Source organism: Triplophysa rosa, unplaced genomic scaffold, assembly GCF_024868665.1.
Source record: "Triplophysa rosa unplaced genomic scaffold, Trosa_1v2 scaffold139_ERROPOS793776, whole genome shotgun sequence".
In the NCBI taxonomy this organism is placed as follows: domain Eukaryota; kingdom Metazoa; phylum Chordata; class Actinopteri; order Cypriniformes; family Nemacheilidae; genus Triplophysa; species Triplophysa rosa.
In genome coordinates, this window is record NW_026634143.1 from 442,561 (window position 1) to 454,344 (window position 11,784).

An 11,784-nucleotide genomic window follows, 5' to 3' on the forward strand; every position below is an offset into this window, starting at 1 on the left:
CAATGAGGTAAGCGTTGCTGGGGGAGCCGAGATAGAGATGCATCATTATTTTCGTCCTATGGACTGGTGCAGCTGGAAAAAGTTGCTGTCAAAGTTCCAGAATATCTTTAGGGTCTGTTCTTAATTTGCATACGATACTTTACACATGTATCATTATGAATTGTTTGTTTTTTTATATATATATATATATATATTAACAACAGCCTTAACATGTAGACAGAGGAATTCTCTCAGACTGTTTACATCTGAAGCTTTAAGAGTGAACAAAGTATATTTCGTGTCGATTTCATTTTCTCTGACAAGTGCGCTTATTTTGAGAGAGGTCCCCGTGTCCACGTCGATCAGCGGGGGGAGGCAATGAGCTGATAGTATCGAGGCATGTTGGCGAAACTGCTGAGTTCAGGACTGAGGTCTACGCTATCTGGACCCGTTGGACTAGTGAAGCTAAACTTCTGAAGTAGAGACACGATGAACAGAAATAGCTCCATACGAGCCAGAGATTCTCCAACACAAGAGCGTTTACCTGCAGAGATAAAGCAGAGGAAAGGTAGCTCATGTAGGCTAGCTCATGCCGGAGCTGTTTGGATTAGATGTTTTGTAGTTTACCTGCAGAAAAGGGCATAAAGGCTGGACACTTTTTAAAGTTGCCATTGGCGTCCAGGAAGTGGTTGGGGTTAAATGTCCAAGGGCTCTCCCAGTGTCCCTCATCCCTCAGGACAGAGTGCAACAGGGGAATGATCACTGTGTCCTGGAGAAATCACAAATGTAAACTCATTCCAGATTGAATACAACACGTGAAGAGGTATTGGATTTATATCTTCGGTTTGTATTGCAGGACAATCCAAGAACTAGGTAAAATACAAGAGCAGCGTATGAGCTCTAGAGATTGTTACCTTTGGAATCACGTAACCTCGGAATGAGATGTCACGTGTGGCGTAATGAGGAACACTGAGTGGGACAATGTCCATATATCGCTGAACTTCATGAATCACAGCGTCCGTGAAGGGGAGGGACTTCCTGTCTTCCATTGTTGGGATTCTTTCCCGTCCGATAACTTGATCAATCTCCCTCTGCATTTCCTCTACATCCATACATCAAACCATATTGCTATTAGTATGAATATTGTGACCAAAAATATTTGAGATGAAAACATCACATCATCATAATGACATGTTAAATGATGTTTTATTAACAAAGTTGGGGAGGAGCATGTGCCGATAACTAACCCGACTGGTTTCCTATAACCAATCTCACCAATCATCCTTTTAGCTCGGGAAACACCCCCCCCTACAAATAGACAAGACGCCTTACCCTGATTCTCTCTACATTTTCGCAGCATCTTTCCTCCACCCCAACTCCTCACCATCAGCCCGTTTTTACCGCAGCATAACTGGGGGGGAACGACCTGGGTCTGGGCACATACCAGGCCCGGGGCCCTCTCCCCAGACAAGGGGCGGGCGATCCGAGTTCGGAGGAACTACCAAGCTCGGAGCCCTCTCCCCGGGACAGCACGCCAAATACGCATACTATCCGTCCCTTATCATCCATACTTATTATCTGCGAGGCCAACTTGTGAAGTCGGGGAGAGCGGGGGAACTGTGTTATCGCTAATAATAATGTTTTCAAAGTCTATTTAACAGTTGCTAGGAATGCCTCACATGTTTCAAAACGGTTTAGGCAGTGATTAAGACAATATAAGGTTGGATTTGGTGACTTACACATGAAACTCAGAAATATAAAAAAATACAATGATGAAGTTTACTTTCACTCTACCAAAACACATCAACACTTTTCACAAGGGTGTATATGCATACGGGGCGATGACGTACTTCTGCTAAAATCTCAGCCAGCTAAGCCACTTCTGCTCTCATTGCGCTGAGGTCATTTTTCATCAAGTGATAACGATGTGTTTAGGAAGAAAACGTTCAAATTTTAGCGAACCGACAGCACTACGGCTAAACATTGCTATGTGCCTTTGTCATCATGCCTCGAGTAAATGCAAAAGTTGACTTAGTTTTTTTTCACATTTGTGAATCTAGCTTGAAACAGATAGCCTGAAGCGCTTCTCCTTTATGGTTGTTGATGTATGACGTAGTGTTTGGATAATAAGACTCATGTCGTTGACCGTAATCCTACATGCATCTTGAAGCGACCGAGTGAAGAACGCTATTGTTTTCTATGGACGCAACGTGCGCCGGATGTAACAGAGCTGGCTGAGATTTTAGTGTACATGCATCATCGCTTCTTGTGCATATGTAACGGAGGCCAGTGAGAGAGTGCTGTGCAAAGGTAAACCTCACTCCCCGACCAACAGAGACGCTCTAGCAACAGACGCTAGAGACTGCGGTCTTTAGCCACCTCGTTAGAGCGCCCGTCTTTCATCCGGACCTACACCCATGCAGAGCGGTGCGAGTAGGACCGGTAACACATATACCCCATTCACAGACGACAATGAGTTTGTTAGTTAGTTTGTGTCCCGCTCAGCCCTACACTAGCACAGGATGTGTGTGTTTTTTGTCACTATAAGTCCAGCAGCACACTTGCATTCTCAAACTTTTATCAAAAGTAGCCCACGACGTATCACCGCATGCAGGCGTATCCGTCTTACCCTGTATGTGCGGGTGCTTGATCAGCAGCATTAGGGCGTATCTGATAGTCGTGCTGGTGGTCTCTGTACCAGCCAGAAACAAATTCAAAACAGTCGCCGATAAGTTGTTTGTGTGGAATTCTGTGTCAGGATTGTCCTTCTCCTATGAAGAAACAGGAAAAAAGAAAGTATACACTTATTTAAAAGAATGATAATGAAAAACATATGCAGAGAAAGATGAGCGAGAGAGAGAATCCTGCCCACCTGTTTGAGTCTGATAAGAAAGCAGTCGATAAAGTCTCGTGGGTCTTGGAAGTCTAAATCCTGCTCATGCTCCTTGATCTTACCCATGGCAAAGTTTTTGATGTCATCTATCTCTGTAAACATGGCATGATGTTTACCTGGTAGGAGTTCCATTAGTCCAGGAAAGACATTGTACATCTGTTGAGGGGTTGAAAAGAGGACATCCGGTGTGTTTTCATGTAATACAAGTTGAATTGAGTTTTATTTACACCATTTTGCATTGTTGCAAAGCAGCGTGATGTACACTCATGACTTACATGCATACAGAACTGAGCGACGCTAGTTCAAACCGCCTTCATGATATCACTCGTAAAGAGAAGTCGTTTGAAGGTGTGGTGATCTAGTTTGTTTGTTTTTAGCAAAAGTTGCAAAGCAATTTCAACTGATGAACCGCTCACCAGTGACGCAGGTCCATTTAAATGCCAATCGATTTAAATGTCATTTCTAGCACATGCTCCTCTGATGATGGATCACATTGCCTTCACTGGAAGAACCGTATTTAGGGATTTCTTAAACATACAGTACACGGGTAACGTCAGGTTTCTGGCTCCAACGCCAATGGGATGTTTCACCTGCTTACCTGACCCCAAGGGCTGCTGATGAAGCGTACAATTTTGGACATGATATGGAGCAAGTGAAGAAAGTTTTCTTCTTCGTAACTAAAGCGCTGCCCAAACACCAGAGAACAGATCACATTGGACACGGCTCGGCTCACAATGTAGGCTGGCTCTACCGGTGCGGCTGTGGGCCAATAAAAAACTCATTACAATCTATTCATTTTGACAGCCTTGAATGCAGCACGCTCCATTGATATTTCTATTGGACTAGTCAGGTGCTCTCTTCCCTCACATTTGGTTTCCTCAAAACTCTGCACGAAGTATCTGCTCTCTTCTTGAATCCACTGTTCCATTCTTTTGCGGCCCATCCCAAAATCTCTCAGCGTGGTGAGAGTGAAACGCCTGAGATGTCGCCAGCGCTCGCCGTTACTAATGACCAGACCTACAAACACGTATGATGGGACAAAACTTTAGACCGGTGGGTCTCAACTTTTCCTGCCAAGTTTAGCCCCAAGCCTGATAGAACACACCTGAACAAGCTAATCAGCCGCGTTTAATTGAATGCAGATCGTTTGGTGTATGACATTAAAATACTGCAAGAGCGATTCAAACGCATACAGAGCAGGCGCACTTGAATCGCTCTCGCAGTATTTTAATGTCAAACTTCAATAGATTTGTGCAGCGCCGCATTAAGTTGAAGTCGCGTCTATTCCTGAAGACTGTAGATTAGCTTGTTCAGGTGTGTTTTAACAGGCTCGGGGCTAAACTCGCAGGCCAGAGTTGAGAACCAGACTGAACTACAATGAATTTGTTAATAAACGTGAGGGAAACACAAACTCTTCACGTACCGTAGCCTTTCAAAACTCTGTATAGGAAAGGAATAGGAGCTCTGGATGCAAAGTCTTCTGCGTGATCCACGAGGGCCTCCTTCACGGTCTCATAACCCACCAGAACTACTGTTCTCTGAGGCCCGAGGTACACCGTCATCACAGGCCCGTAGGTTTTGCTCCACTGTTTAAAAGACCAGCATTTATTACCACACACCAGCCAGAGCTTCTTTCGGTGTCATGTTTGTAACAGTGTTTCGGTTTCTACCAAAATAACATCTCTAATGAGTCCTTACACGTAAACCCTAAAGTTATTTTTATCTACACTGAACTAATTATGGCTTAACATTACTTGTAATGTTGTGCTTGGGTAAAACCAGGAAAATCTAGTTATCTAGTTTTATCTAACATGAATCCGTATCATTATGAGTTCATAATATTTACATTTTTATTTCAAGATGCCATGCGGAATAGCCATAATCCATGAAAATGTTTGATTATTAATTCTGATGGTGCACTGAGATAGTTGGAAATAAGAGGTCAAAGAGGTTTTACAATAATTTGTAAAAATGTTATGTGTTGTATACCTGTAAAGGCACAAAAAAAGAAACCTCTATCACGCCAGTGATGGAAAATGTACAATTTGTACTTGTTTAGACAGTTTTGATGTTGATTTTTGTTTTCTGGGAAGTAACAATTCAGTTTATCTGTGTTTTCTTTGGTAAACAGCGACCCTGTTCACGCTAGTTTGGAATTTTTTTCCTGAGAATGAGTTTATTTCATAAGTCAGGGTTTGAGTGCTGAAATAATATGTGAAGGAATGATTTTAAGTAAGGGTTTTTGATTAAATACAGCTAATGCAAACTTGATTTGTCTGACTATATCACTGTTAAAGTTCTTTGAGTAGACGCTGTTTAAAATATCACGGAGGCTACAAATTAGAGGGCTGTGATGTGGTGTTTTAACCTCAGTTTGGAAAAAGCCATCATCATTTGAAATACAAACATCCCAGCTAACACTGTACGTTCTGACGACGTCGCCAGTTCGTCTTCATTTGGTCACCGTGACATTACTTTGTGACCACGTTCTGAGGACATCTTTGCAACGTTACGTTTCTTAGAATTTTTGCTGATGTTCCAGAAACATCCTAGCCACATCCTCAAATAGCATTGTGAATTAATCCCATGAATGGTAGATTAGTCCCCAAAATGGTAGATCACAAAGTTGGCTCAAACTCATATATGTTCCCAAAAAAGGTAGCAATCCAAACAGAAGATCACAGAGTTGACTCAAGCTTACATACTGTATGTTCAGCCTTCATGGTAACATAACAAAAAGTCCTTCTACAAAACACAAATTAACTTCAATCAATAATCAGAAATAAATCTAACATATTTTAGGAAAATTACAACAATGATCTTTTACAAGAACATCGGCATTCAAATAAATTCCAATAAACAACAGATACTTTGTCGTGATTCTGCCTCATCTTGTCATGTCTTTCTTGATCTTGTGGCAGAATCACGACAGGATCCCTTGTTTTATGTGGAGAGAGAAGTTTCGGCCTTCCACATTCCCTCTCTCTCCGGTGTCGCCTCTGTTCCCGCCCTTTCGTCTCGTTATTGCTTGTTAATTAGTTCATGTCCCGCACCTGTTCCCTCTTGATTTGCTCCCCTTCAAATAGTCCTCATGTTTCATTGTCCTGTGTTTCGGTCATTGTGTGTGGTGTGCTTGTGTTCGTTGTGACATGTCTCTGATACAGAGAGTATTGTTTTGCCTGTGATCGTTACTAAGAGTCAAGTAAGTCAAGTCAAGTCAAGTCCAGTTATTTGTCTAGTGTTGTATTCATCTAGTTAGTCTGTGTTGTTGTCTACTTGATTATTCCCTTTGTCATTATTGTTCTACTCCCTCGTGGGCCTTTGTTTTGTGTTTTATATTTTATTATTAAAGTCTGTTGTCCAACGCTGCCTGCAATTGGGTTCTTCCCCTCCTGTTTCATGACATACTTACGTTTGGACTTGAAACAATCTGTTTCCCAAGAAGGACTAATAGTAGTAAAAACCAAGTCACCATGGTTTCCTGAGCAGTAACCATTATATTTTCTTCTACTACACCCCCTTACTTTATCTAAACATTGAAACTCTTTACTCCTCCAGAGGTAGTTTGTTTATTGATGATGCAGGACAACCACTAAGTAGTGCATTACAGTAGTCAAGTCTTGAGGTCACAAATGCATGAATAAGCTTCTCTGCATCAGCAACACATAAAATATTTCGTAATGTGGCAACATTTCTAAGGTGGAAGAAATCCTCTATATTGTGTTGAAGTCTTTGATTATTTATGTCATGTACTACAGTATAAATCAAATATCTGATTGTGATGTACAGTGCTGTGTTGAGTTTTATAATGGTTATACTGTGCTTTATACATATTTGAATAGAGAATTACTCCAATTGTGCATAAAATGGAATCTTTAACGCACAGATTAAATCACTAATTAATTTAATCCTCCATGTGAGGGATGATCATTGTTTAAATTAAATAAAAAACGATTTTAACAACGTGACTGTTTGGTCGTTAGGACATGCTCATCACGTCCCAGAAACAGTATTTGGTACGTCGCTGCGACGAATATGGTACGTCCCAGGTATGTCTTCAGGAGGTAATCACCATGTCCCAACAACGTTCAATGTTACGTCATCAGGACGAATATGGGAATCACAAAGTTACGTTGCTGGAACGTTATTATGGTACATCGTGGCAACGACTATGGTCCGGTCACAACGTAACCGTGTTAGCTGGGATGTATACCGGGCATCCTGAGGTTTATTTAAAGGTCTGTTTGCTATCTGTTTCCACGAGTCATCACAACTACATCTGCTTTACACCTGCAATGGCTTTACAATGAACTGTGTCGTTTGTAGATGAATAGGAAAGATAAAAGACACACACAGTTTTGCCTTCTCTCTTACAGTACCTTTGTGAAGCTTTTAAAGGGTGCACGGTTGTCCATCACATGTAAGTTGCCAATCAGTGGCAGTGCCAGCGGGCCTGGAGGTAAAGAACGTCCACTCGTCGTCCTCCGCCATATGACCAACACCAACACGGCCAGTATTAAGAGCAACACCAATGAGCTTGAGGCCTCCATCTCTCAGAAAGTCACTTACAGCGCTAGCTTGGGAAACGCTCTGCGGTGTGTTGCCTTGATTGTTGTTATTTGTACCGAGGGTAGAAGGGGGCGGTTCCGGCTTGAATGGGACAGAGGTGAAGTATGTGCTGGAACACCTGCTTTTACACATTAACCGGTGTGCACTCTGACCTCTTCAGCATTTCTCCAGCAGCCCAGGCACAGTTAGGACAGATATCACTCAACAAAACATGAAACGGACCCTTAACAACTATTATCAATAAATTCCTTACAAGATTTGTTCATGATGAAGTGATCAGGGTTTATCAGCGTTGTCATCCTATGAATGGTTTACTAACATTTTTCTGAAAAGACCACACTGTGATCTTAGAATTGTCAAAAAATTTTGAAAATTTCAGAGACCAAAGTCTGAGCTAATGTTGTTGTGTTGGGTCATTCAAAAGCTTTTTTCACACAGAGACTGTGGACTGCCATCCAACATTTTTTTTGTCTGGTTATTATAAAATAATAAAATAGTAAATGAGATTTTTGTATGGTACAAAATAGGTTAGAAAATGAAGGCTTGACTTCAACACTTCTAATCATTATTTGTGAAGGCCTGTGTCATGGTTCTGCCCCACCTTGTCTTGCTTTTCTTGATCTAGTGGCAGAACCATGATAGAACCTCTTGTTTTAGAGAGAGACAGTTTTGGCATTCCATATACTCCCTCTCTCCGGTGTGGCGTCTCTGTTCCCGCCATTTTGTATCTCTCGTTATTGGTTGTTTATTAGTTCATGCCCCACACCTGTTCCCCTTTGATTTGTCCCTTTATTTAATGCCCCTGTGTTCTCTGTCTTGTGTCGGGTCATTACACTGTGTTGCGTTTGTCATGTGGGTGAGTTCCTGAGTTCCTGTCTTTTAGTTAGTCTGGTTTATTTTGTAGTTATGTGATATGTTATTAGTCTAGTCTTGTCAGTTTAGTTAGTCTGGTTTATTTTGTAGTTATGTGATTTGTTATTAGTCTAGTCTTGTCAGTATAGTTAGTCTTGTTCTTGTTCCCTCTGTTTACCCCCACGTGGGTCTTTGTTTTGTATTTTGTGTTTTATTTTATTAAACGTCCATGTTAACCCCTTACCCGCTGTCTGCATCTGGGTCCTCTGTCTGTGTATCCTTGTCTGTTGTCTCACCCACCACCCACACTCGTGACAGAACGACGGACCCAGCAGACAGAGGGATCTCAGCGGGAGGGGTTGATGCCGCCGGACTCCCCTCCAGGGTAGAAGCCGCCGGACTCCCTTCCAGGGTCGAGACTGCCGGAACCCCGTCCGGGATCGAGACCGCCAGGCTCCCTTCCAGGGTTGTGGTCGTCGGGTTCCCCTCCAGGGTCGAGACTGCCGGTGTCCTGTTCCCACTACAGATCCCTGCCGGCATCCCAGCCGGTACCCAGGCCTATCGAGGTCGGCACCTTGTCGTGTTAGTTGTTTCTGTCCTCGTTTGCTGCCAGAGAGCGCTGCCCAGCCTCCGACTAACCCACCCCCCCACCCCCTTCCAGCCGGCGCCATGTACTGTCCAGCCGGCCTTCCAGCCGGCGCCATGTACTGTCCAGCCGGCCTTCCAGCCGGCACCATGTACTGTCCAGCCGGCCTTCCAGCCGGCACCATGTGCTGTCCAGCCGGCCTTCGTGCCGGCACCATGTCTTTGTTTGGACTTTTTTCCCCATGTATCACGTTTTTGGTCGTGTTTTGTATAATGTTTTTTTTGTCACAGTCTGTCTAGTCTTGTTTGTTCCTTGAGGAGCATCAGGATGCTGCTCCTTAAGGAGGGGCTTCTGTCATGGTTCTGCCCCACCTTGTCTTGCTTCTCTTGACCTAGTGGCAGAACCATGATAGAACCTCTTGTTTTATGTGGAGAGAGTCAGTTTTGGCATTCCAGTATAGCTCAGAGGTGGGTAGAGTAGCCAAAATCTTTACTCAAGTAAAAGTACAAGTAACTAGAGAAATTGTTACTCAAGTAAAAGTAAAAGTCACTATTTTAAAAATTACTTGAGTAAAAGTAAAAAAGTATGCAATGAAAAAACTACTCAAGTAGCTAGTTACTTATTACTTTGTATCTGATTATATAGGCCTACTAAATAAAATTAATATTAACGCCAATATTTTAATATTACATTTTAATCAATATTTTTAATTATCATAAGAGATATCTTTGCAATATACTAGAGAGACTAAAGAATAGACAAACACAGAAGAGACAAGCATTTCTGTAAATTTCATCTAGTCCTGATGTCAATGTAGTTTACACAACTTATTTAGAATAATAGACCATGTCAAACTAAAGCATGAACTAAACTCAGAGCATTTCCTAAGATGATCTAGAACATCTGCAGTGCTCTCTTAAATGAAATACACATTTTTGAACAAAGCTCATGTTTTCTCGTGTTGTGTCACGTGTGTGTTGTGAAACGCTCTTACTTGTAAACAAACAGTAAACAGTGAACCACACGCCCATCAACAAGTTTTCTTCCTTCTGTTCTTCAAATGTATATTTCTGCAAGCCCACGTCTCTGTGTCTGACAGGTAACGCGCATGTTGCGTGTCTGACGAACAGGTCGCGCGGGTGCGCGCATATGGCGGGCATTTATCATTGCTAGCAAACAATATGACACATTTGCAGTTTTGATTGTATAGATATAGATTAATATCCACTTCATCCAACGCTCTTTGTGTTCTGCGTGTTCTTAAGTTTCGCGCTACGAGGAGTGAGTAATCCTGCTTCAGATGATTCAGATCGTGCTGCGAACTGAACAAATCATTTGAACTGATTCATTAGCCTATTCAAGTGGTTTTGCCCATTGTTCAATTAATGCTTTCAAAGGAATCGACTCAAAAGAACGATCACTCGGGAATTCCCGTAAAAAGAGACGACAACCTTGAAATAAACAAAGTGTTTTAAAAAGCATATTTTAAAATGAAGGAACGAAGGAACGTCACGCAATGTAGTTATGTAACGAAGTAAAAGTACAGATTTTCTATTAGAAATTTACTCAAGTAAGAGTAAATGTACACACTTTTAATTTTACTTTAAAAGTACATATTTTCCAAAATGTTACTCAAGTAAATGTAACGAAGTAAATGTAGCACGTTACTACCCACCTCTGCATATACTCCCTCTCTCCGGTGTGGCGTCTCTGTTCCCGCCCTTTTGTATCTCTCGTTATTGGTTGTTTATTAGTTCATGTCCCACACCTGTTCCCCTTTGATTTGTCCCTTTATTTAATGCCCCTGTGTTCTCTGTCTTGTGTCGGGTCATTACACTGTGTTGCGTTTGTCGTGTGGGTGAGTTCCTGTCTTTTAGTTAGTCTGGTTTATTTTGTAGTTATGTGATATGTTATTAGTCTAGTCTTGTCAGTTTAGTTAGTCTTGTTCTTGTTCTCTCTGTTTACCCCCACGTGGGTCTTTGTTTTGTATTTTGTGTTTTATTTTATTAAACGTCCATGTTAACCCCTTACCCGCTGTCTGCATCTGGGTCCTCTGTCTGTGTATCCTTGTCTGTTGTCTCACCCACCACCCACACTCGTGACAGACTGTGAGGTAAAACACTACATTAAACAGATGCATGATAGCTATTTGATCTTATCGGCTCTTGTTTCTGGGAATAAAACGTCCAACTTTGGCTTCCATTCAAACTGATGGCTCTTTAGAATTTACAGAAGCAAAGCTCAGCGTTAACTCCACCTCTAAACTAGACAACAAAGAACAGATTGAAATGAAAGTTTCCAACTGCTAGTGGCATCAAAATTATATTCACTGCAACTGTAATATACAGTTTCATTATGAACTAGGATACAAGTGATTGTTCAGGCCCGTGAAGATCACAGAACATTTGACAATTGTTTTACAAACTTAAATGTACTGTCATCAAGCCAAGCCATTATGGACATATCGCCATATGATCTGTCATACCCGGTCGTTCGCATGGAATGTTTGTGAATCTTAGTTTGCACAGTTTTTTCCCCCGTGTTTCTCTTTGACACACAACCATCAATGACCTTTGAGCATGTAAATAACTGCTTGCTTCATGCACCTTGTTTGTCTATAACAAATCTCCTTACTAACTTTTTGAATGTAAATGTATAAATGCATTCGCTAGGTTTCTAGGAAAACCCTGCTTAGGATAAATTCATTTGCACAAGAACCTTTCTATTGAGCAATATGATGTAGGGCTCAACAGAATTTAATTTCCCTTTGCAAGTTGCAAATCGCAATGACACCAAAATGATCATGTGCGATGAGCGTTTTAATTTGCTTGGGCACTTGGATCTTCTTTTATACGAATTGAACCCATAGTACTGTATATGTCTTGATTTTCTATGTGTTTGCTTT

General features: G+C 41.7%; 1 protein-coding gene across 1 annotated transcript; it reads right to left on the reverse strand.

Annotated features, from left to right (window-relative positions):
• Positions 1 to 276: 276 nt before the first annotated feature.
• On the reverse strand, positions 277 to 8,952 carry LOC130549580 (cytochrome P450 2C42-like). The gene is given in 8 exon segments (XM_057326825.1): positions 277 to 523; positions 607 to 770; positions 850 to 1,081; positions 2,609 to 2,750; positions 2,852 to 3,028; positions 3,471 to 3,889; positions 4,236 to 4,458; positions 7,252 to 8,952. Coding segments are annotated over 8 exon segments (1,710 nt in total). The 5' UTR covers positions 7,423 to 8,952; the 3' UTR covers positions 277 to 341.
• Between the last annotated feature and the right edge of the window lie 2,832 nt (positions 8,953 to 11,784).